This window comes from Nomascus leucogenys, chromosome 2 (assembly GCF_006542625.1).
Source record: "Nomascus leucogenys isolate Asia chromosome 2, Asia_NLE_v1, whole genome shotgun sequence".
Taxonomy (NCBI): Eukaryota; Metazoa; Chordata; class Mammalia; order Primates; family Hylobatidae; genus Nomascus; species Nomascus leucogenys.
The window spans coordinates 32,517,141-32,541,729 of NC_044382.1; the positions used below are offsets into that span (position 1 = coordinate 32,517,141).

The 24,589-nt window shown below is 37.8% G+C and overlaps 1 protein-coding gene and 1 pseudogene across 2 annotated transcripts in view; one reads left to right on the top strand and one right to left on the bottom strand.

The window, feature by feature from the left end:
* Positions 1–24,589, top strand: part of LARS1 (leucyl-tRNA synthetase 1) — a 69,058-nt gene that overhangs the window by 38,315 nt on the left and 6,154 nt on the right. For both annotated transcript variants that reach the window (XM_030827089.1, XM_030827093.1), the window contains exons 16-31: positions 133–218; positions 307–372; positions 494–576; positions 1,291–1,429; positions 1,753–1,965; positions 4,581–4,638; positions 8,561–8,624; positions 11,169–11,352; positions 13,109–13,199; positions 14,053–14,193; positions 15,071–15,211; positions 15,414–15,524; positions 17,676–17,786; positions 20,502–20,606; positions 21,779–21,874; positions 24,186–24,318. In XM_030827089.1, the coding sequence (XP_030682949.1) occupies positions 133–218; positions 307–372; positions 494–576; positions 1,291–1,429; positions 1,753–1,965; positions 4,581–4,638; positions 8,561–8,624; positions 11,169–11,352; positions 13,109–13,199; positions 14,053–14,193; positions 15,071–15,211; positions 15,414–15,524; positions 17,676–17,786; positions 20,502–20,606; positions 21,779–21,874; positions 24,186–24,318 (1,822 nt within the window). The remainder of the gene's footprint in view (positions 1–132; positions 219–306; positions 373–493; positions 577–1,290; positions 1,430–1,752; positions 1,966–4,580; positions 4,639–8,560; positions 8,625–11,168; positions 11,353–13,108; positions 13,200–14,052; positions 14,194–15,070; positions 15,212–15,413; positions 15,525–17,675; positions 17,787–20,501; positions 20,607–21,778; positions 21,875–24,185; positions 24,319–24,589) is intronic.
* LOC101177640 lies at positions 5,815–6,472 on the bottom strand (annotated as a pseudogene).

The window sequence follows — 24,589 nt, forward strand, 5'->3', positions numbered from 1 at the left end:
GGGGAAGACATAATGAAAATGTGGGGTTTCAGTTATTGGTAGTATAGCATTTTTTTAAAGTAATTTTTATCCTTGAGGAATGAAGATTGATTTGACATAGTATCTAATATATTTTTATTTACCTTCCTTTAGGGAGATGCACTTATTTACATGGAACCAGAGAAACAAGTGATGTCCAGGTCATCAGATGAATGTGTCGTGGCTCTGTGTGACCAGTGGTTAGTCTCTCTTATAGCAAGAAAATTCCCCTAGTCTATTTGCTCACCTTTGACTTAAAAAAAACCACATCAATTTGTCCACTCCCAGGTACTTGGATTATGGAGAAGAGAATTGGAAGAAACAGACATCTCAGTGCTTGAAGAACCTGGAAACGTAAGATGGGAGAAAGTGATGAAGGAGGAAAAAGGAGATGAAAAATGTGGAAACAGTAAAGTTGAAATGCAACAAAAAAATGAACCAATAAAGATACACTTTGTCTTTTGCTCTTTTCTAGATTCTGTGAGGAGACCAGGAGGAATTTTGAAGCCACCTTAGGTTGGCTACAAGAACATGCTTGCTCAAGAACGTATGGTCTAGGTAAACAAACTTGAAATTTTTCTGTTTGGATAACTTTGCCAGTTACACAGAAAATATACATTTTTACCTTTTTTCCCCCCCTCAATTCTAGTGTTTTCTGAACTGAAAGCAAGAAGTTTTCTTTGGAGGGTCTTGAAAACTAGGATATAGTCCACTATCATCTACTGTGGGGTAGAAATATGCCCTCTCTAATCTATATAGATTTTGTGGTGTGACTTTTTTATGGAGAGACTCCAAACTTCAACCATTTGTCTCTTTTTTCTTTTTTTGAGACAGAGTCTTTCTCTGTCGCCTAGGCTGGAGTGCAGTGGCGCGATCTCAGCTCACTGCAACCTCTGCCTCCTGGGTTCAAGCGATTCTCCTGTCTCAACCTCCCGAGTAGCTGGGATTGCAGGTACCTGCCACCATGCCTGGCTAATTTTTTTTGTACTTTTAGTAGAGATGGGGTTTCACCATGTTGGCCAGTTTGGTCTTGAACTCCTGACCTCAGGTGATCCACCTGCCTCGGCCTCCCAAAGTGCTGGGATTACAGGCGTGAGCCGCCGTGCCTGGCCCATTTTGTCTTTTATCTACCATTTTATTAATTATTCAAGAATAATTTAAGAGCTTCCTAAATAAGTAGCTTTGTAAATGCTATAGCCCCCTTCTTAAAAATGTGGATTCTGTAGATGAAATGTCTCTTAGGTTCCTCATGCGTTACTTTTTATTTTTCAGGCACTCACCTGCCTTGGGATGAGCAGTGGCTGATTGAATCACTTTCTGACTCTACTATTTACATGGCATTTTACACAGTCGCACACCTATTGCAGGGGGGTAACTTGCATGGACAGGCAGAGTCTCCGCTGGGCATTAGGTTGGTAAACAGATAAGAGAAAGAAGCATAATTTGTCAGTAAGAGTTGTGATATTTGATTTATGTATTGAAATGTTTTAATAAGATTTATTTCACAGAATTTTGTCATGATGTTTTTGCTTTTTTACTATTGAACTGGGAAAAATTAATAAATAGCCCCTTACTACCATCATCTATTCTTCATTCTTATGGAAGCTGTTGTCCTTATTTGTTCCTGTAACTACCTTAAGAAAGAGATTCCTAATCCATGGTTAGATTCAGGTATTGATTCTTCCAAAGAAATTACATATATATATATAATAGTTTGTTTTATTTTTAATACAGACCGCAACAGATGACCAAGGAAGTTTGGGATTATGTTTTCTTCAAGGAGGCTCCATTTCCTAAGACTCAGATCGCAAAGGAAAAATTAGATCAGTTAAAGCAGGAGTTTGAGTTCTGGTATCCTGTTGATCTTCGTGTCTCTGGCAAGGATCTTGTTCCAAATCATCTTTCATATTACCTTTATAATCATGTGGCTATGTGGCCGGAACAAAGGTGAATGATGAAATAGGTGTGGACTAGATGTATTGATTGTCAGTAGGGGTGTCTTGTGGCTTCAAATATCTAAGAAATTATTGTGGAGGGGATGGTATAGATAGATTTGCCAGTTACATTCTTTTTCTTATCTTAAATGTGTACTAAAGCAGAAAGGCCACCTCCTATCTCTTACATCCAGAAATCCACATACCTACCCCAGGCACCAAAGCATGTCATATCTCAGGTGCATTGCTGGTCTGCTAGTAATTCATTTGACCTGTTGTCAAATGAATGCAGGAATAATTCTAGAACATTAGAATTGGAAAGAACCTTCTCTTTAGAGCGGAGAGCCCCAAGATTCCAGCATTAGTTGTAGTAACATTCTGACTAGAGTCTGTTTCTTCAGAGTAATCCTTCTGTCCTTTTCCCTCTTTACCCAGACGTGTCTACTTTTCCCTCTAGTCCCTCAAGTAGCTGAGGAAACAAACCTCTCAGTCTGTTCACATTTTATTTCATAAAACCAAAACAATTTCTTATGCCTTCTTGTATTTAGAATAAAATTACATTTTTTCCTTCAAGAATAAAATGAAGATTTTGAAGTAGAGGAATAAAATAATTTTTTTTTTTGAGACAGAATCCAGGCTGGAGTGTAGTAGCACGATCTCAGCTTGCTGCATCCTCTGCCTCCCGGGTTCAAGCAATTCTCCTGTCTCAGCCTCCCGAATATTTTTTATTTTTTTGAGACAGAGTTTTGCTCTTGTTGCCCAGGCTGGAGTGCAATGGTGTGATCTCAGCTCACTGCAACCTCTGCCTCCTGGGTTCAAGCGATTCTCCTGCCTCAACCTCCCGAGTAGCTGGAATTACAGGTGTGCACCACTACGCCTGGCTAATTTAGTATTTTTAGTAGAGACGGGGTTTCACCGTGTTAGCCAGGCTGGTCTCGAACTCCTGACCTCAGGTGATCCACCCGCCTTGGCCTCCCAAAGTGCTGAGATTACAGGCATGAGCTACCGTGCCCAGCCCAGAGGAATAAAATAAATTTAATGTAGTTCTTACAATACTCGTCATCCACTGTTAAAGTAATAACATAATAATTTATTTATTTATTTTTCGACAGAGTCTCACTCTGTCATTCGGGCTGGAGTGCAATGGCACGATCTTGGCTCACTGCAGCCTCAACTTCGTGGACTCAAGTGATCCTCACACTTCCAAGTAGCTGGGACTAGCCACATGTCACCTTGCCTGGCTAATTTTATTTTTTGTAGAGACGAGGTCTCACTTTGTTGCCCAGGCTGGTCTCAAACTCCTGGACTCAAGCGATCCTCCCAAAGTACTCAGATTACAAGTATGAGCCACCGTGCCTGGCCCTAGTATTTTTCTCTATTGTTTACAATGCATTTATAGGCAAATTGGCATCTCAGAAGTATTCTTTACAAATAAGTTGAATCTTTATTCCTTTGCACCAACTTTTTTCACATTTGTTAGGTTTTTAAAAATTACAAATAAGTATTGACATCAAGAGCTTATGCCAGGGACTTTTAAAATCACTTTTAGTAACTCTTTTTACTACAGCTTTTCGAGGAAGGTCTTTAATATCCATGTCTGTAGGCAGGGAACTGTACTGAGGAATAAAGAGGAACAAATCATAACCCAAAGCTACCCAGCTAATGAAGATAGTACAAGTATGCAAACCCAGAGAGATTGGCTCCACAACTCTTGCTCTCAACCCCCATATGATCTCATTGCTAGAATGAATGAATGACATGTACATAGTTTGAAAATTTAAAGAGTACATAAAGGCAAAAAGTTAAAAGTGAACTTTCATCCTTGCCTGCACACTACTCTGTTTCCCAAAATTCATCATGATGCTATTGATTTCTTGTGATTTTATATACCAGCATCTGATATCTCTATTTGTTAATGTATACAAAGATACCACATTGTTTACACTGTTCTGTCTTATGTTTTCACATATATGTGTGTGTATATATATGTGTGTATATATGTGTATATATATGTGTGTATATATGTGTGTGTGTGTATATATATGTGTGTATATATATGTGTGTGTGTGTGTGTATATATACATTTTTTTGAGAGGGAGTCTCGTTTTGTTGCCTAGGCTGGAGTGCAGTGGCACGATCTTGGCTTACCGCAACCTCTGCCTCCCGGGTTCAAGCAACTGTCTGCCTCAGCCTCCCCAGCAGCTGGGATCACAGGCGCTAACCACCCCCGGCTAATATTTGTATTTTTAGTAGAGATGGGGCTTTACCATCCTGGCCAGGCTGGTTTTGAACTCCTGGCCTCGTGATCCACCCGCCTCGGCCTCCCAAAGTGCTGGGATTACAGGCGTGAGCCACTGCGCCCGGCCTTCACATATATTTTTAAGATCTTTTTATATCCATATGTGTAGCCCCACCCAAGTAGTTACATCATTGTATACCTGTATCCTAGTTTATGTAGCCAGTCCTTTGATTTGTTTTCACTTCCCATTACAAAAAGGACTATAGTATATATCCTTGCACTTTTATCTTAGCAAACCTTTATGAGTCTATTAGCTTTTACCTCAAAATTTTAAGCCATAACTATCATCTTTGTTTCTTATTTTCTGTCTTACACATTTATCTGTGAAGTGACAAATGGCCTACAGCTGTGAGAGCAAATGGACATCTCCTCCTGAACTCTGAGAAGGTAAGGCTTATTGCATCTTAAAAGTTTAAAATTCTGTGGAAGGCTTTTCAGATTTAGAGTGTTGCACTTTTTTTAAAATATGTGTAAGAAATAATGTATCCAGGTGTGGTGCCTCATGCCTGTAATTCCAGAGCTTTGGGAGGCCAAGGTGGGAGGATCATTTGAGGCCAGGAGTTCAAGACCAGCCTGGACAATATAGTGAGACCCCATCTCTACCAAAAAATTAGTAAATAAATAAGAAATAATATGAATTAATAAGAGTTAAAAATCTTCTAATTAGCACATTTAGGACTAAGCATAAATTAGTATTTTTTTGAGACAGAGTCTCGCTGTCTCCCAGGCTGGAGTGCAGTGGCGCCATATCGGCTCACTGCAAGCTCCGCCCCCTGGGTTCACACCATTCTCCTGCCTCAGCCTCCCAAGTAGCTGGGACTACAGGCACCCGCCACCACGCCTGGCTAATTTTTTTTTTGTATTTTTAGTAGAGACGGGATTTCACCGTGTTTGCCATGATGGTCTCGATCTCCTGACCTCATGATCCACCCGCCTCGGCTTCCCAAAGTGCTGGGATTACAGGCATGAGCCACTGCGCCCGGCCTATAAATTAATTTTTATCTTTAAAATTGAGCAAGGGAGTAGATAGTATTAACTGAAGAGAGAAATAGGGAAAAGTTACCTATTTATAACATTTGTATTTAGAGTGGCCAAAGGTGACACAAATTGCAACTGAAGTAAAGAGAGAAAAAGTGAGACAGACAGGGACAAGAATCATAAAGAGCTTAGCATTGTGACCCAGAAGAGTTTTCTTTTCCTTTTTTTTTTTTTTTTTTTTTTTGTTGTTGTTGTGGTGACAGAATCTCACTCAGCACAGGCTGGAGTGCAGTGGCATGATCTTGGCTCACTGCAACCTCCACCTCCCAGATTCAAGCGATTCTCTTGCCTCAGCCTCCTGAGTAGCTGGGATTACAGGTGCATGCCACCATGCCTGGCTAATTTTTGTTTTTTTCCATAGAGATGGGGTTTCGCCATGTTGGCCAGGCTGGTCTTGAACTCCTGACCTCAAGTGATCCTCCTGCCTCGGCTTCCCAAAGTGCTGCGATTACAGGCATGAGCCACTGCACTTGGCCTTTTTTTTTTTTTTTTTTCCACAAATCCACTTTTATTGACTTCATTAGTTTAAATCCTCGAGGGGTACAGCGTCACTCTGATTCTGTGTCCAATAGCCTTAGCAGGAAGATTGTTTAGGAATTTGGCATGAACCATGCTACTGTTCCCGTGGGCCTGAGTTACCTTTCCCCAGATTACTCTGGTTTTGTTTGGTTTGCTGCCAGGAGTCACCGTCTGGTTCTTTGCTTTGTATACATAGCATATCTCTTGCCCAAATAGAATTCTGTTTCATCTTGAGCATAAACACCTTCAAATTTTTTCTTTTTCTTTCTTTCTTTTTTTTTTTTTTTTTTTTGAGACAGAGTCTCATACTGTTGCCCAGGGTGGTATGCAGTGATGTGATCTCGGCTCGCTGAAACTTCCACCTCCTGGGTTCAAGCGATTCTCCTGCCTCAGCCTCCCGAGTAGCTAGGATTACAGGTGCCTGTCACCACACTTGGCTAGTTTTTTGTATTTTTAGTAGAGACGGGGTTTCAGTATGTTGGCCAGGCTGGTCTCGAACTCCTGACCTCAAGTGATCCACCCGCCTCGGCTTCCCAAAGTGCTGGGATTACAGATGTGAGCCACCATGCCCAGCTAACACCTTCAATTTGAAGAAGAGCTGTGTGTTCTGGAGACATTGCTCATAGCCAACAAAAATGGCCTGGGACCACAGCCTTCCAGCCATATTTCCTTTTGGAAGTGCTGCTCCCAGCAGGCCTCCATAGTATCAAAGACGATGGGAAGAGCCATTTTTCTTAGTAAGTTGAGAAAATGGCTTGGTGCTTTTTGTTTTATACTGTGACTGGCCACTAAATTAGTAGAATGATAGAATTTTGGAGTCTGTAAGATTTTTAGGTGTCATGTAATGCTCCTTCCCAAGCAGTATAGTAGTCCTCTCTATGCTTCTGCTGTTACTATCACTACTGTTACTGTTAATAATGTGGGTGATTTTTTTTAAACAGACTGCATAGGACTTTATCTTATTAATCAATATCCTCAATAGGAGGTTATACAAACTTGACAGACCCCTCACTTGCCCCTATGATACTTCTGTGCAAATTAGAGAAGGGCACCCCTCCTTGATTAAAAAAAAAGGTACAAAATTATTTATTCCTCATTAATAAAAATGGTAACAAATTAGATTTGTTACAACCAGTGAATTTTGTTGTAACCAACAGAATAGCAATGACAGTATTAGTTGTCATAAGTGTCTATATGTCATAATGAAAATAGTTGTAGGGGGCTGGGCGCGGTGGCTCATGCCTATGAGCACTTTGGGAGGCCGAGGTGGGTGGATCACCTGAGGTCAGGAGTTCAAGACCAGCCTGGCCATCGTGATGAAACTCCATCTCTACTAAAAATACAAAAAATTAGCCGGGCCTGATTGTGAGCGCCTGTAATCCCAGCTACAGGCTGAGGCAAGAGAATCGCTTGAACCCGAGAGGCAGAGGTTACAGTGAGCCGAGAACGTGCCATTGCACTCAGGCCTTGTGTGACAAAAGTGAAACTTCATCTCAAAAAAAGAAAAAAAAAGAGAAAATAGTTGTAGCATTAAACAAACGGCAGATGATGTAAGTTGTATTATGTAACATCAGACTTAGCCTGTGCCCTAATATTGAAAGGTAATAAAAAATGTTCCTTTAAGATAATCTATGGCCGGGTGTGGTGGCTCACGCCTGTAATTCCAGCACTTTGGGATGCCAGGGCGGGCAGATCACGAGGTCAGGAGTTAGAGACCAGCCTGACCAACATGGTGAAACCCCGTCTCTACTAACAGTACAAAAATTAGCTGGGCATGATGGCGCGCGCCTGTAATCCCAGCTACTCAGGAGGTTGAGGTAGGGGAATCCCTTGAACCCGGGAGGCAGAGGTTGCAGTGAGCCGAGATTGCGCCACTGCACTCCAGCCTGGGTAACAGAGCAAGACTCCATCTCAAAAAAAAAAAAAAAAAAAGAAAAATAGGTAATCTGTATATTAGACTGAAAAACTGCTGTTCAGAAGCACAGGCGGTTTTAATAGATTTTGTTAGCTCAATAAGGAACCTTTGATTATTGAACTCATTTCTTCTTTGTAAGTCAAAGAGGAACAATACATTTATTATTCTTGTTAGAACATGACATTTTCTTTGGCTGTCTGAAAGTTGTACTATCCTGATTTTATTAGAACAAGATATGTATTGCCATGTAGGATAATAGAAAACTGATATAATCATCATTTCCTTTTGATATCAGCATAGTTATACTAATGACATTAGTTTTAAAACAATAAAGATTGCTAGGCTGTGAGTGGTGCCTCTTCCGATGCATTGCCCTACGGCAGAGCACAACTTGAACAACCGATTTTTGTGCCCCTAATGATAGGAGGGTTCCTAAAATCATAACTCCAACCTCATGAGCTGGTCCATTCCATTTCTGAATGATTCTAATTGCCGTAAAGCTCTTTCTTAGGTAACCAGCTGGTGTTCTAGAGTTATAGTGGAATCATTACCCATGTCTAACCCAGACAGTATAGGCTAAATCACGGTGGACTGAGTGTGAGTCTGGAGGTCCTCTCCTAGCTGTGTCACTGATAGCTGAGTAACCTTAACAAGCCACTTTATTGGGCGAAATTCAGTTTTCACCTCTCTAAAATTAGTGTAGTATCTTTTCCTTTCCATATTTCGAATTCCTTTTTGTTTTTATCTGGTTATGGCCAACCTAGTTAATTTTATTTGGCTGATTTGGTTTATTTATATTACTGTTATTAATGCTTGATCACTGACTCTCTATTTCAGATGTCAAAATCCACAGGCAACTTCCTCACTTTGACCCAAGCTATTGACAAATTTTCAGCAGATGGTGAGTAAACATTTTCCTTATTGCTGTTCTATAGGGTCCAATTCTCCTCAGATTATAAAAGACATGTTAAAATTGGTGTTTTAATTTTACTTTCTGTTTTGCTCTTAACAAAATTTTAAAATCTTAATGTTTCCTTTGTGGATGAGCAACATAATATTTAATATATAAGAATTGCTGACATGATGTGTTCAGGAACAAATCAAGCTGAAGTTACTTTGAGTCTTCCTTTAATGAACTCAGTATCATTGCAAAGATTCAAGACTTGTTTTGTAGAGATGTTGAGTATGGGCCAAGCGCAGTGGCTCATGCCTGTAATCCCAGCACTTTGGGAGGCCGAGGCGGGTGGATCACCTGAAGTCGGGAGTTCAAGACCAGCCTTGCCAACATGGTGAAATCCTGTCTCAACTAAAAACACACACACACACAAAAACTAGCTGGGCATGGTGATGGGTGCCTGTACTCCAGGCTACTTTGGGAGGCTGAGGCAGGAGAATCGCTTGAACCCAGGAGGCGGAGGTTGCAGTGGGCCGAGATTGCACCATTGCACTCCAGCTTAGGTAACAAGAGTGAAACTCTGTCTCAAAAAAAAAAAATGTTGAGTATGAAGGAAGCTTTTCCAAGATATTTCCTCTGTATTTGGTATTCCATTCTTATTAACTGAGACAGAGTCTCGCTCTGTCACCCAGGCTGGAGTACAGTGGCATGATCTTGGCTCACTGCAACCTCCATCTCCGGGGTTCAAGCGATTCTTGTGCCTCAGCCTCTCAAATAGCTGGGATTACAGGCATGTGCCTGCACGCTTGGCTAATTTTTGTATTTTTAGTAGAGACAGGGTTTTGCCATGTTGGCCAGGCTGGTCTCAAACTCTTGGCCTCAAGTGGTCCACCCTCCTTGGCCTTCCAAAGTGCTGGGATTATAGGCATGAGCCGCCATGCCTGGCCTGTATTTGGTATTCCTAAATGTGTCTTGAACCTGGGAACATTGATTTTTTCAGAAAATTGTTTTTTTGTCTGGCCTCAGTCCTATTCATTTTATTATTATTGTGTCAAGAGAAGAAATGCACTATCCTGAAAGAACCATTCATTTCTTATATAATTAGTCATTGGTCATCATGGTACTTCTTTTTATTGGCCGTGGCTAACTCAGTTTGTGTTCTCAGTATTTTGATTGGACACCAAAGCCAAAGACGGAACTGTATCCAAATAATATATTTAGTCTGTTTCTTACAAGATATATAAGCAATTATGAAACCACTTTATGTATATATTAGGATTGAATAAATAAGTAAACAGGTAGATAATGAGAACCTCTGCCTCACAGAGCTCACTATCAGAAAAAGAAGCTATAAATAAGAGAAAATGCTAGAATGAGCCCTATGGGTCAGATTGGATTTGGTGATAAAAGTATGAGCTCATGATTTTTATTCTGTGTATAGATATATAGATATAAAACTAAACGGCTGGGTGTGGTGGCTCACGCCTGTAATCCCAGCCTTTGGGAGGCCGAGGTGGGCAGATTACCTGAGGTCGGGAGTTTGAGACCAGCCTGACCAACATGGAGAAACCCTGTCTCTATTAAAAGTACAAAATTAGCCAGGTGTACAAAAGTACAAAATTAGCACATTCCTGTAATCCTAGCTACTCAGGAGGCTGAGGCAGGAGAATTGCTTGAATCTGAGAGATGGAGGTTGCACTGAGCCAAGATTGCGCCATTGCATTCTATCCTGGGCAACAAGAGTGAAACTCCATCTCAAACAAACAAACAAAAAACATAGATATGTGTATGTATGGGTTAGTATACAAATACGAACTGTTAAGTGGAAAAGGCAAAGTGTAGAACCTGAATGCTTTGATTAGACGCCAGTGCTGAAGACAGAAATAACTACATAATGAGTTCTCTCTCTCTTTTTTTTTTTTTTTTTTTTTTTTTGTGCAACCATATAGTGTTCCATTGTAGGGATATCCTACAGTTTAATTGATGGACTTTTAGGTTTTTTTTTTTTTCAGTATTTTAGAATGGAAGATTTTGGTAGTACTGAGAGTGAGAATTGAAAAAGCAAAGTTTTATTAGTGGTAAACTTGTAAGAACCTAGTTTCAAAACTGAGAAAAATTCATATGCATTTGTACACATAAGGCACCAGTGTGTATTCTCATGCATTAAAATGTATTTTGCTACCTCGAAATGAGGCTGGGATGTTGATAAGAAAACCACAATGAAATGTATATCTTTATCCCCAGTTTATCAGTTTCTATCTCTGCCTCATTAAAGATCACTTTATCTCATTAACTCAACATGCCTGAGAAGAAATGCATATTGGTGCTTAGTGGATGCAAATCAATATGGATGGTTCGAATATTTTAACATCACGGTTAGGGATGCTACTTTTTGGTGATTTTAATTTTTGTTGTTGATCCAGGACAGTCCTTTAAAGCATTTGTTAATTTATGTATGGGCTTTGCAAGGTACCCAACTGGACACATAGGACACAACTGATACTCAGTAACCATATTTTTAATGCATTGAATTTTTTTTTCTTCTTCCAGGAATGCGTTTGGCTCTGGCTGATGCTGGTGACACTGTGGAAGATGCCAACTTTGTGGAAACCATGGCAGATGCAGGTATTCTCCGTCTGTACACCTGGGTAGAGTGGGTGAAAGAAATGGTTGCCAACTGGGACAGCCTAAGAAGTGGTCCTGCCAACACTTTCAATGATAGAGTTTTTGCCAGGTAATCTGTAGATCCCAATCATTTCGTGTTTTAGAGTTACTTAGTCCTGGTGCATTTTTAAGTTTTCTTTTTCTTTTTTTTTTTTTTTAAATAAAATAAACTAATGATAATCATAGCTAGTATTCATTGAAGGCTTACTTGTGCCAGGTACTATGCTAAGTATTTTGCGTCCATTATCTGACTTTAACCTCAAAGCAACCTTATATAATACAGATATTATTAGCTCTATTTTATAAATAAACTGAAGCTTAGAACAATTAAGTATTTCCTTAAATGCCTTAAAGCTAGTAGTTGCAAACTTGGGATGTGAACTTGCTCCTGTCTGTCTTGAAAGTCTGTTCTCATAACCATTTTACCATGTTGTCTTGTTTTAGAGTAGGGCAAAATGGTTAAAGGAAAAGTAGATTAAAAGAAAAGGATAAATATCTTAGGAGTCATCCTACGCACTGGTATCATAAAGATGAATGAGACATTATCCTTATTGTCTAGCAAGGGAGACAAACACCCAGTTTCTAAGTACAATAATAGAGATAAGGAGAATTCAAAGATGTCATGTGACTTCTGGGTTTCTTTCTTTTTTTTTTTTTTTCTTGAGACAGAGTCTTGCACTGTCACCCAGGCTGGAGTGCAATGGCACAATCTCGGCTCACTGCAACCTCCGCCAGGTTCAAGCTATTCTTCTGTCCCAGCCTCCCTACTAGCTGGGATTATAGGTGCCTGCCACCAAGTCTGGCTAATTTTTTGTATTTTTAGTAGAGACGGGGTTTCACTATGGTGGCCAGGCTGGTTTCGAACTCATGACCTTGTGATCCACCTGCCTCAGTCTCCCAAAGTGCTGGGATTACAGGCGTGAGCCACTACGCCCGGCCAAATTCTGGGTTTCTTGAAAAATAAACAATGTTTTCAGGGAGAGGAGAAAGTGTGGATACGCCATGGAAAGGGTCTGATATTTATTTGAAGTACATTATCTGGTGGGCAGAGGTAGGAGATGAAACAGGTTGGGGCCAGATTAGGCCAAATTAAGAAGGACCTGGATTGGTATGAGAAAATTTTTTTCTAATATCCAGTATTAGTTATTGTAAATGCAATAATTAAAACCTGGCTATGGCCAGGCACTGTGGCTCATGCCTGTAAACCAGGCACTTTGAAAGGCTGAGGTGGGAGAATTGCTTGAGCCCAGGAGTTTGAGACCAGCCAGGGCAACAAAGTGAGATCCTGTCTCTACAAAAAAAAAAAAAAAAAAAAAAATAGCTGGGTGTGGTGGCTTGCGCCTGTAGTCCTAGTACTTGGGAGGCTGAGGTGAGAAGATCCTTTGAGCCTAGGAGTTCGAGGCTACAGTGAGCTGTGATCATACCACTGCATTCTGGCCTAGGTGACAGAGAGAGACCCTGTCTCAAAAAAAAAAAAAACCCAAAACTTGGCTACAACCTTAGTTAAGCTATTTTCATATTGCATTTTGGGCTTTGTAAGAATAAAGTGTCCATCAAGAAGCATCATTTATTATGTCATAAACAGGAGCCCTAAGCAGTGTCAGATGACAGTACTTAATGATGAATAGACAATAGAGAGACTGCAGTAATTTGTTTTAAGGAATGCAAAGATGTTGTTGTGTTGAGCAGTTTTAAATGTTTCTGACATTGTTCTCATTTTATTGCTTAAATAAGCAGTATTTTAAATTTGCATATGCCGCAGTTTTTTATAGCTATGTATAAGTGCCTTTAAACTCAATAACCTTTTTTCCACCCCTATTCAATAGTGAATTGAATGCAGGAATTATAAAAACAGATCAAAACTATGAAAAGATGATGTTTAAAGAAGCTTTGAAAACAGGGTTTTTTGAGTTTCAGGTAGGCTGTTGATTCTTTTGGTAGCTATAAAACATGTCAATGTGAACATTATATATTTTCCCCCTTTTTCCTTCCTGCTATAGCACAATTACTCGCCTAAAGTGTAGACTGAAAATCCTGCCAGAAAAATTTTAAATTCTTCAATAAATTGTGATTTTAAGTTATTATCTTTGGTATTTTTTCTGTTGTGTCCATTTAATTTAATAATTCTGCTCCTAGTTAAGCTATGAGCATTAACATAAAGGAGATTAAATCTAAAATTCAGCTATACTTTCCAGGAAAACATTTCAAAATTGATAAAAACAAGGCAAAATTGTAATTAATTGCCATTAGTTTGAGAGCAAGCGTTTTCTAGGTTCTCCACAAGGTGTCAGTATTTCCTCAAGTTTGGCATTTAAAGGGCTTAAAAATGTAGCTTTACGCAATGAGCTATGTAAAATATCACATTGAGATTTATATAACTTGGTTTTCAGAGATGTGGTTAAATAAGGATAAATGGCTGAGCATAGCAATGTGTTGTATTTATAGTCTTTTTTTATATTTAATATCCTATATGCTGCTAAGAGCAGTCACCCTTAATATACAGTTAAAGTTGTTCAACTTTTATGTCTCAGTTACAGACTGTCTGTAAAAAAATTCTTTTTTTGAGAATTATTAGTATAAAACTACCATGTACTTTGGACAAAGATAAATACTTGCAGATTCTTAAAGTAAAACCTTTACAATAATTTGTTATGGATTTTTAAAAGACTAGAAACTTAAAAATGTATTAAAACCAAGATACTGAAATTTTTCCCTTTATTTTTATTTTAAAGAAGGTGAGGGAAATGGTAAATAATTTCAAATTTTATAGGCTGCAAAAGATAAGTACCGTGAATTGGCCGTGGAAGGGATGCACAGAGAACTTGTGTTCCGGTTTATTGAAGTTCAGACACTTCTCCTCGCTCCATTCTGTCCACATTTGTGTGAGCACATCTGGACACTCCTGGGAAAGGTACCTTTATGCATTTAAAATGTTTTGATTTTGGCTTCATTAAATAAGTGTTGTGCTAATATTGTTACTTAAGAGAGAAAGTCTGAAAGTGAGTAATTCAAGAGTAATGCTGGATTCAGCATCATAATTATGACAGGTTAAACCAGAGCTATCTCCTATTCAGATGGATATATGTGCCCTTATTTATATACACACAGTGTATACATATTTTTAAAAGGTGAAAATATTGAGAAAGATATAAACAATTGTTATGAGCTGCTTAAAAACAATGATATAGGTGTATATTTGCGTAAGTATTCTTGTTTTATATAAAACTTCTGGCATACATAGGACTTAATATTCAGGGATATTAGCATTCTTACTATGAATATAAATTCAGTTATTTCTCCCAGGCTTGCAGATAAATAGATTGGCTGGTTAATAACTCCTTTCCAGCCATATTAGCTAGGCTCTTTTGTATTTTTAAATGCATGAACAATACAGAAATGTGCTCATGATCTATATACCAAATAACCATACTTGAATACTGGATATATTAGCAGGATAAAAACTGAGTGTATGCATAATTTATATAATAATGATTAAATTTAGGCAAATTAGCATTACATAATTTTCTTTGAAAGTGAGCATATGTGTGTGGGTATTAATATGCTTGTACAAATGGATGCTAATTAAGAATGTAGTGTCAGACTTCACAGCTTGAATTCTAGGGAACATTAGATCAGGGACTGTGCAAGTGGGTTATGTGTAGTCAAGTTTGAACTCTGAGCACACAATTACAGATGGTATCCTTGGTATGAAACTATAATCAAGAACCATAAAATAGTTATATTGCCTAATCTCACTGAAGTTTTTTTTGTTTTTCTTTTTTTAAAAGCCTGACTCAATTATGAATGCTTCATGGCCTGTGGCAGGTCCTGTGGATGAAGTTTTAATACACTCCTCACAGTATCTCATGGAAGTAACACATGACCTTAGACTACGACTCAAGAACTATATGATGCCAGCTAAAGGGAAGGTAAAGTCTTTTTAAAAAAAAAAAAAAAAAAAAAAAGATTATTCCTTAAAAGTTATTGATCAGATAACATTTAACAGTAATGAAAGTTGAAAAGATTTTCATTAATGGTGAAGACCGTGGTGGTGTATGTTGGGGGAGGGTTCTTCTCATTTTTGGTTTATATAAAAGCTATTGAATGTTTTTCCTTTCTTTTACCGTGTAGAAGACTGACAAACAACCCTTGCAGAAGCCCTCACATTGCACCATCTATGTGGCAAAGAACTATCCACCTTGGCAACATACCACCCTGTCTGTTCTGCGTAAACACTTTGAGGTGATGCTCTCAGTAGACTTTTTCCCCCCGATGGTGTTGTATGCTCCCTATGTTGTTTTTGTTTTTAGGATGTTGGCAATGTCTGGAAGAAGAAAGATAGGCAGCTTTGTTTCATTCCCTCTAGGCAGAGAGCATCCTTACGTTATTCTTCGTGGCTCTTAAATGGATGCTGAGGGAAAAGCTGCTGTTTTCCTCTCATTTCTGAAAAATTTATACAAAAATACATTGGATCTAGTTGAATGTAATCAAAAGAATTGGGGGTTTTCATATGTGTAGTTGAAATGATGAAATAAAAGGACAGAGTTTGCCTTTGGAATTTGTTGTAACTTGAGCAGTGGGAGTCATTCATTAAATTTATTCATTCATTATATTCATTCATTAAATTATTTCAAACTATAACCTTGTTTATTGTTTGGAAAAAAGTGAAGCTTTGTTCTTGAGTACTTTAAATGTTGTTTGGTTTGATAATTACCTATAGAAATGTAGAGCTTGAAGACATTTTTGGCTGTGCCAGGTAATGATAAATCCACTTAAAGGAAAAAAAAAAAAATCCACTTAAAGGGAACTCAATAACTTAGATCTAAGTTTTCCTGAAAGAAAAAAATCTATTTTTCCTCTGCATTCAAAATGTAGAAACAAAGTATGTTTATGGACTTTGGCTTTTTTGCTTAGGTTATTAAAACAGTTATTGCTAGATGCAGACCACTAAGATGCACTTGAAAAAGAGAGACAAAATACGGATTGTGGTCAAAATGTAAGGAAGAAACATAAAGGAAAAATTCTTAGCTTTGATATTCTAGACCATTATTGGAATTTTGCCTCAACACTTTTCATAGTTAATTAAGAAATGCTAAGAAAAGCTGCTTTTACATTCGTAAAGTTTGATAGAGAAGAGCAAATGTTTTTGTATTTCTTGTGAGTCTATTTTTATGGAGAACTACTTCCACCTTTGATTATATATGATAGAAATAGAAGGTGGCCTTTAGAATCTGCTTGCAGATTTTGAATTAAGGTAAATAAAAGATAAAAGCTACTTTGGTTGGCAGAAAAGTGAAACTACCTCAGTGGATTATATATTCATACCAGCAATTTCAAGGAAGCAGTGGAAGAACCCAAATATAATATGTAATGTCTTAGGTATTAAAAAATGCATCACCTCTGTTCTTTTTGAAGTTGTATTTTTACTTAGTATTCATTTGCTAGATAATTGAAAACCGTAGTATCTTTTGGCATTAGCAGCTTTCTTTTAGATTTTTGTATGTTTTCATCCACAAAAATGAGAAGAATGTTCATTTATAATCACGAAGAGTGTTCTTATGTTGAATATGGCACCATTTTGGTGACATAAGGCAAAGGAGTGTTTCCCACCCTTTTTCTTTTTTATGTGTTTCAGAGGAATACATTAACAAGTAGAATATTTTTTTCCCATGTACTTTAGTAAAAGTTAGAATTGAAAATAGATTATTTGAAATTGTATTATATGTTCCTTTTCATTTAGATTCATTCCCAACCCTTCCTTTTACAATAAAGAGAAAACAAGCTGCCCAAAACTTTGAAAAGACCAGTTGCTTTGTTTCTCACTCTATTGAGGGGACCATTAATATTTGTAGAAAGAAATGAATTTAGATTCATTTAAAGCACACTTGGATTGTACTCATTAGTGATATATGATATGGACATTTATTTTCGAGTAGATAGAAATGATTCTGTTTTTAACAGGTCAATAGCTAGGGATTCTTTTCAGAATTGTGGTAACAGTTTCTTCCAAGTGTCCAAAAGCAGACATTATATAAACTTATATGATAGTTGTGTAATTTTTTATTTTAATATGACTAATGAAATGCTTTTAGAAATTTGAAAACAAGTTTTTATGAGACCATTTAGTTTCTGAACAGGAGAAATATTCAACACAAATCACTTCTTTTTCTCTTCTAAACTAAAAAGTATGTGTCGTCAATTTATAGAGAATAGGAGAGTTCCTTCTGCATTGTTCATTCAACTTTCACTTCCCCATGATGCTAGGGCCGAACACTTTTCTGCTGTTCTCTAAGGGTTGATAGAGGCCACCATTCTATGCCTGGTCACATCTACTATTCTGCCTTATTCTTGAGACTTTTTTTCTACATTACTCTCCCTTCTTCCTTTTTTTAGGCCAATAACGGAAAACTGCCTGACAACAAAGTCATTGCTAGTGAACTAGGCAGTATGCCAGAACTGAAGAAATACATGAAGAAAGTCATGCCATTTGTTGCCATGATTAAGGTAAGCTGTGGACCTAATGCAGCTGGGACCACATGAGCAATGGTTAGATGGGACAATAGAAGGATGGGGAAAAGCCTTGGACATAGTCTTCTGCCAGAAATCTGCTAAAATAGCACTTTTCAATCAATGGCTGTGAGAAATGATCTATCAGATTTTGGGTTTACTTGTGGAATTGCTGAGTATGTGAAAAATATTATTGTGGAAGAAAAATTGGTTTAGAATTGCTGCACTGAACTATTCCCTTCATAGTCTACCTTCCCTTCTTTCAAGTTTGGGAAAGAAACGTACTCTTTTGGCTTACATTAGGCTTATAGAGGCTTGAATTTCCTAGACCCTATTCCTGGAACCAGGATTCAATATTTGTATAGGTATAGCTTAACAGGGGGGTAAACATTGGTTACAGTGTTCAGACCAGGGTGTCTCAGCATAGCTCTGTTGGTATTTTGGGCTAGATAGTTCTTGTGGGGCACTTTCTTGTGCACTGGAAGATGTGTAACGGCATCCCTGGCTTCTACTCATTAGAAGCCAGTAGAAGTACCTTTCCCACTAGTTATGAGAATGAAAAATATCTCCAGACATTGCCAAATGTCCGCTGGGGGCAGAATCACCTTCCACTTCTTTTTTTTTTTTTTGAGACGGAGTCTCGCTCTGTCACCCAGGCTGGAGTGCAGTGGCGCGATCTCGGCTCACTGCAAGCTCCGCCTCCCGGGTTCACGCCATTCTCCTGCCTCAGCCTCTCCGAGTAGCTGGGACTACAGGCGCCCGCCACCACGCCCGGCTAATTTTTTGTATTTTTAGTAGAGACGGGGTTTCACCGTGGTCTCGATCTCCTGACCTCGCGATCCACCCGCCTCGGCCTCCCAAAGTGCTGGGATTACAAGCGTGAGCCACCGCACCCGGCCACCTTCCACTTCTTACCATTGAGAATTATTGGGTTAGACCCTTAGTTTTCTTCATATACATAGCTGATGTATTATTGGATTTCTTGACAAAAAGAAACCGAAAGAAGCCTTATATTGCTTAAGATCTCAGGCTATGGGGCCAGGAAAATCTTGGTTGAAATTCTGTGTATCGGTCACTCCTTAGTTTTGAGACCTTGGACAAATCACTTAAATTTTCTGGGCCACAGGATTTTTCATCCATAAAATGAGGATACTGTAGAACCTAACTTTTTAGGAGTGCTGTGAGGAGTAAATAAAGTAGTGTACCTAACACACTTAAGTAGCACCAGTCAAGAAGTAGGCTCAGTAAATGTTGTTTAAAAATGCAAATTAGTATCTTTCAGCCTACTAAGCATATCGTGGTTATTCTTGTACTGTCCTTTAATTCTTGTGTCTTCTTGGCTGCAGATGCCTGATGGAGAGCAGACCTCTTAACTTCTCCAATAGTATAATAGATTGGTATTCTTGGAAAAGGTTTTTAATTCTCTTAGACCAAAGTCATTATTTGATCCTCAGGGTATTTTGAGTTTCAGAAGTAATTTAGAATCCTGTGTTGACCTCCACCAATCAAGTTGTAATATAAGTGCTGGTATGTTCATAGTTCATTGGTTCCCCAGTGGCTAGTGTCATTGGTCATAATGCCAAATCACTGTCAACATGTGGATCCAACAAAATATTCCATTGGTGGTTGCAAAGGCAATTAATTTTGATGACATGTTTTAAGAGAATCCAGGGAAACCTATTTGAAGAGTAGTTACGTGTATATGTGTATATATATATACACATATATATATACACATATATATACACATATATATATACACATATATATATATGTATAGTGTGTGTGTGTGTATAAAATGATATTAGATTCAAGAGTTGGCTTCTTTAGGATCTCATTTAAATTTGAAGAACCAGCATCAGACCGTTTGAGTGGTAATATATTTTTAAAATTATGTTGGTGATTTGCCAGGCAAATTAGTGGTTTTGCAAACTTTGGAAGGGATTAATAAATCTGCGAATAAGAAAATGACTTTCTAGCACTTTCATGAGAAAAAGAAAGAGAACTTGCATAGTAAGCTAAAACAGTGAGTAGCAGGAATAATGTCAGGTCATTTTCATTAAGTATAACATGTTCTAGGTAGTTATATTTGCATATGTACTTGGATCTCTAGGATTCTATTTTGCACAGCAGATATCGACTATCCAAGAAAATTAAGAATAAGAAATTATTTTTTACATGCCATGTTTGAGTACTCATGTAGTATGAGTTTTTTTTCTTTAAACTTTGCAGAAATATCTTTGGGGATTTTTTGTTTGGATATTATTAATTCACTATTCTCTGAAACAGCTTTAAGAAGGTGGTATCTCAGAAAATTAAAATTTTGTTTTTTTTTTTGGGTAACTTAAAGGGATATTTTCATACATTTGGTTGATTCCCTGTAAAGTGAATTCTTTGGGCTTGCATGTTAAGTCAGTCTAAATAAACAATCATAAAACCATATTTATTTTATAAATCTGAAAACCTTGTGCCTTCCCATCTTTTCAGTGCTGCCATAATCTTATAATACTTTAAATGATAATTATTTGGAGCTAGTAAATTTCATTAACAAGCAAATGTAGGTAAAGGAAATCATGAGTCCAAGGCCTTTCCTTTAACTCCTGAAATCTGAAGATTTTATCAATTGAGAGAAGAATGATTACTTTGGAGGAAGTATGTTTTCCAACATATTCTTAGTGTGATTTTGTTTTCACATACCATTTTGGCTATTAGGAAAATCTGGAGAAGATGGGGCCTCGTATTCTGGATTTGCAATTAGAATTTGATGAAAAGGCTGTGCTTATGGAGAATATAGTCTACCTGACTAATTCCCTTGAGGTAAGAGGGCCAGGGATTGTAATAACTAGTTAACTGTAGTTAAACCATAATCCAGCTCTTTTATTTTATAATAAACCTTTTTGTAAATTTCATCTTCTGTGTTTAGTATCTTTCTTAAATATGTCAGTCAAAAATATTTTTGGAGAGAAGAAAAATGGGTGAGTATAAAAGTTATGGAGTACTCTGAATTGGTGCCTTTTTTCCCCCTCCCTTTTGATTTGCAGAATTGGATTAATTATAATCTTTGGTTCATGATGTATTATGATTGTTCCATATCTTGCCGTGTGTTTTTTTCTCCCAATTTATAATAAAATGAACATCCATGAATTTTCAACCCAATCCAGGAAGTAGAACAGTACCAATAGCTTTTACATATCTGTGACTTTCTCCCCATCCAATCTTTGTGCCCAGTCACAACTTTATGTATAGATTGTAAATAAGCTGGTTTCAGACAACTTAGGCAAAAGGAAAAGTCATGTGCTCTAGAAAACTATTAGAGCACTCAAAAAGTGGTCCTAGTAATAATGAAGACACTCAAGTAAAAAAAATGTAGGTTTGGAATTTAAGTAAAATTGTTTTGTGAAGAGATGGAAGAAAGTTGTTTCTAATTAAGGATTTTATTTTAAATGAGTTAATGAAATTAATAAACATTAAATGACATCCATTTTATGTATATCTAAATGTTCATATATATTCATGTAGGTCAGGAAACTTCTTGGATCTTTTTACTTGGACCATGCAGACACACCTTGTGTTTAGGGTCATCTTATATTCAGACATATGCACTGTGCTATATTTCTGAGCTTTTCTTCCATTTATTTAAGTGGACGCCTTTTATTCTCAAATGATAAATTTCTGAACTTCTATTTGTCTTAAGTGGAAGCCTCTTATGCTGATTTTCATTTTGTTTTATATGGCAGATAGATGCCAGATTTCATTATAGAAAATGATAAACATGACTATATAAATAACAATACTATGAGACATCTAAAATGAATGTTAAATAACTGATTACAGATTTCATTTAATATTTATATGGAAAATAATAAAATTGCACAGACCATTTCATGTTAACTGGAGAACCTAGTTTTGTTCTTGGTGAAATGAGGTGATGATTAATTTGAATCACATTAAGTGATACTAATAACTTCCATTTTTTCCCCTCTGTTTAGCTAGAACACATAGAAGTCAAGTTTGCCTCTGAAGCAGAAGATAAAATCAGGGAAGACTGCTGTCCTGGGAAACCACTTAATGTTTTTAGAATAGAAGTAAGTTGAAGGAATCTCACTGAATCATTGCATTTTAAAACCAGAAGAGACCTAGAGATCATTACATCTAAACCCACATTTAAAAAATAGAACAAAGTAAGGTCCAGAGAAATTAAGTGGTTGGTCTGTTGTAGACCCCATAGATTGTTAGAAATGGGGATGTACCTGAAATGTCCTAATTCCTTGGTCAGTGCAATACTTACTTTTTCCTCACTTTACTGTTATAGGAACTATCAGATGTTATTTGTGGGTCTTAAAAATAAAAAGTATGATTTTCAAAATCTGGTTTTTATTTAAAAATACTGGAAATGTAGGACCTTTTTAGACAGTTAAAAGGAGCTTTTAAACCTCAGATGAGTCTTGGTTTGATTGTTATTCAAGGATGTTTTGTTTTTAGTATAAACTGGATTGATGCATCATCTTAAGTTATGCTGGAATAGCTTTTTTTAATCTCTTAGTTTTTGGCCATTATTGGTGAAGACAAAAAGGTTTTGGAGATTCTGGTTTTGTTTTTTTTTTTTAAATTTAAGTTCTGGGATACATGTGCAGAACATGCAGGTTTGTTACATAGGTATACACGTGCCATGGTGGATTGCTGCACCCGTCTGCCCGTCATCTACGTTAGGTATTCTCTTAACGCTGTCCCTCCCGTTGCCCACCCCACCCCGACAGGCCCTGGTGTGTGATATTCTCCTCCCTATGTCCATGTGTTCTCATTGTTCAGCTCCCACTTGTGAGTGAGAACATGCAGTGTTTGGTTTTCTGTTCCTGTGTTAGTTTGTGGAGAATGATGGTTTCCAGCTTTATCCATGTCCCTACAAAGGACATAAACTCATCATTTTTTATGGCTGCATAGTATTCCATGCTGTATATGTGCCACATTTTCTTTATCCAGTCTGTCATTGATGAGCATTTGGGTTGGTTGCAAGTCTTCGCTCTTGTGGCCCATGCTGCAATAAACATACGTGTGCATGTGTCTTTATAGTAGAATGGTTTATAATCCTTTGGGTATATACCCAATAATGGGATTGCTGGGTCAGATGGTATTTATGGATCTAGATCCTTGAGGAAGGAGATTCTGTTTTTTTTTTTGTTTGTTTTTTTTTTTTTTGAGATGGAGTCTCGCTCTTTCACCCAGGCTGGAGTGCAGTGGCACAATCTCGGCTCACTGCAGGCTCCGCCCCCCAGGGTTCACACCATTCTCCTGCCTCAGCCTCCCGCGTAGCTGGGACTACAGGCGCCCGCCACCTCGCCCGATTAATTTTTTGTATTTTTAGTAGAGACGGGGTTTCACCGTGTTAGCCAGGATGGTCTCAATCTCCTGACCTCGTGATCCGCCCGCCTCGGCCTCCCAAAGTGCTGGGATTACAGGCTTGAGCCACCATGCCCGGCCGAAGATTCTGTTTTTTTAGTCTCAAAGAATCCATTCAGATTGGCAGCATTTGGCAAAGTCCAGGGGACTGCAATTGGGAGAGTCTATAAACTGCCCTCCTTGTCTTGATAAGCAGAAGACTTAGATATGTTTTTTTTACTTTTGCCACATTTGAAAACCCAGCAAACAGAAAAGGCCTATTTTGAAGGAATAAGGAAATCGTGATCATGGATACCTCCCGAATTTAGCATCATGTAAGGAATATGCTCATTGCATTAAGATGTGGTAGCTTTTAATAGTTCAGTCATTTGAGCCGTGGAGATAGGTATATGAAAATGTTCCTTATACAAGTATATTTATTTCAAGCCATTTTCAAGTATTCTATTAAGATACTATGTATTTAAGTCTTTCACAAGACTCATTTGACTTTTTTCCACTTAAAAATAGTAAACAGGGTTCTGGACTATGTAGCTTCTATAAGTACAACATAGATTTATGTTTAATCCTGACCTTGCCACTTACTAGCTGTGTGACCTTGTGCTGATTTTTAATCTTTCTGGTTCTCAGCTTCTCTTTTGTGAAAAAGGGTACAAAAGAACTACTTCAGGGATATAGAACTAACGTCGATAAAGTACTTAGTACAATGCCTAATACATAGTAGAGATTCAGTGAATGACGGTGGTTGTGGAAGAGAAAATGTAGTTATTGTTAGTGTCCATCACTGGTGTTGATATATGTAGTTGTAGTCATCTTTACCTAGGCATTTAGTTATAAGCATGAGCTTGTACAGCTTTTCTTTCATATTTGAGTACTCCTTAGTCATGATTTTAAAATACCAGAATTAGATGCGTCTTTCATTGGACATTGAAAACGTAGCAGAGATTCCTCCTCCCTCAGCAGTATTCAAGTTAAACAATCATTTTCTTGTTGTTTTCCTAGCCTGGTGTGTCCATTTCTCTAGTGAATCCCCAGCCATCCAATGGCCACTTCTCAACCAAAATTGAAATCAGGCAAGGAGATAACTGTGATTCCATAATCAGGCGTTTAATGAAAATGAACCGAGGAATTAAAGGTAAGTTGTTCCCCAAAACTCCTATTTGTCAGTAGCTTGTAGATTTGGTGAGTTCTAAGCAGAAAGGAAAAAGAAAAGAAACCGGCTTGCTTATGGACAGCTGTGTATTATTATAGAAAAAGTATTGGGTTCAGAATCAAGAAAACTATTCTTTTTGGGACTCTGTGGCTAGGTAGCTTAGTGGCTTTGCCATGTCACTTAAGGTCAAAACTGATTTTTCGTTTACTAATGTGAGGACTATAGAGGGATTAGATAGTTTTCCATCTTTCTT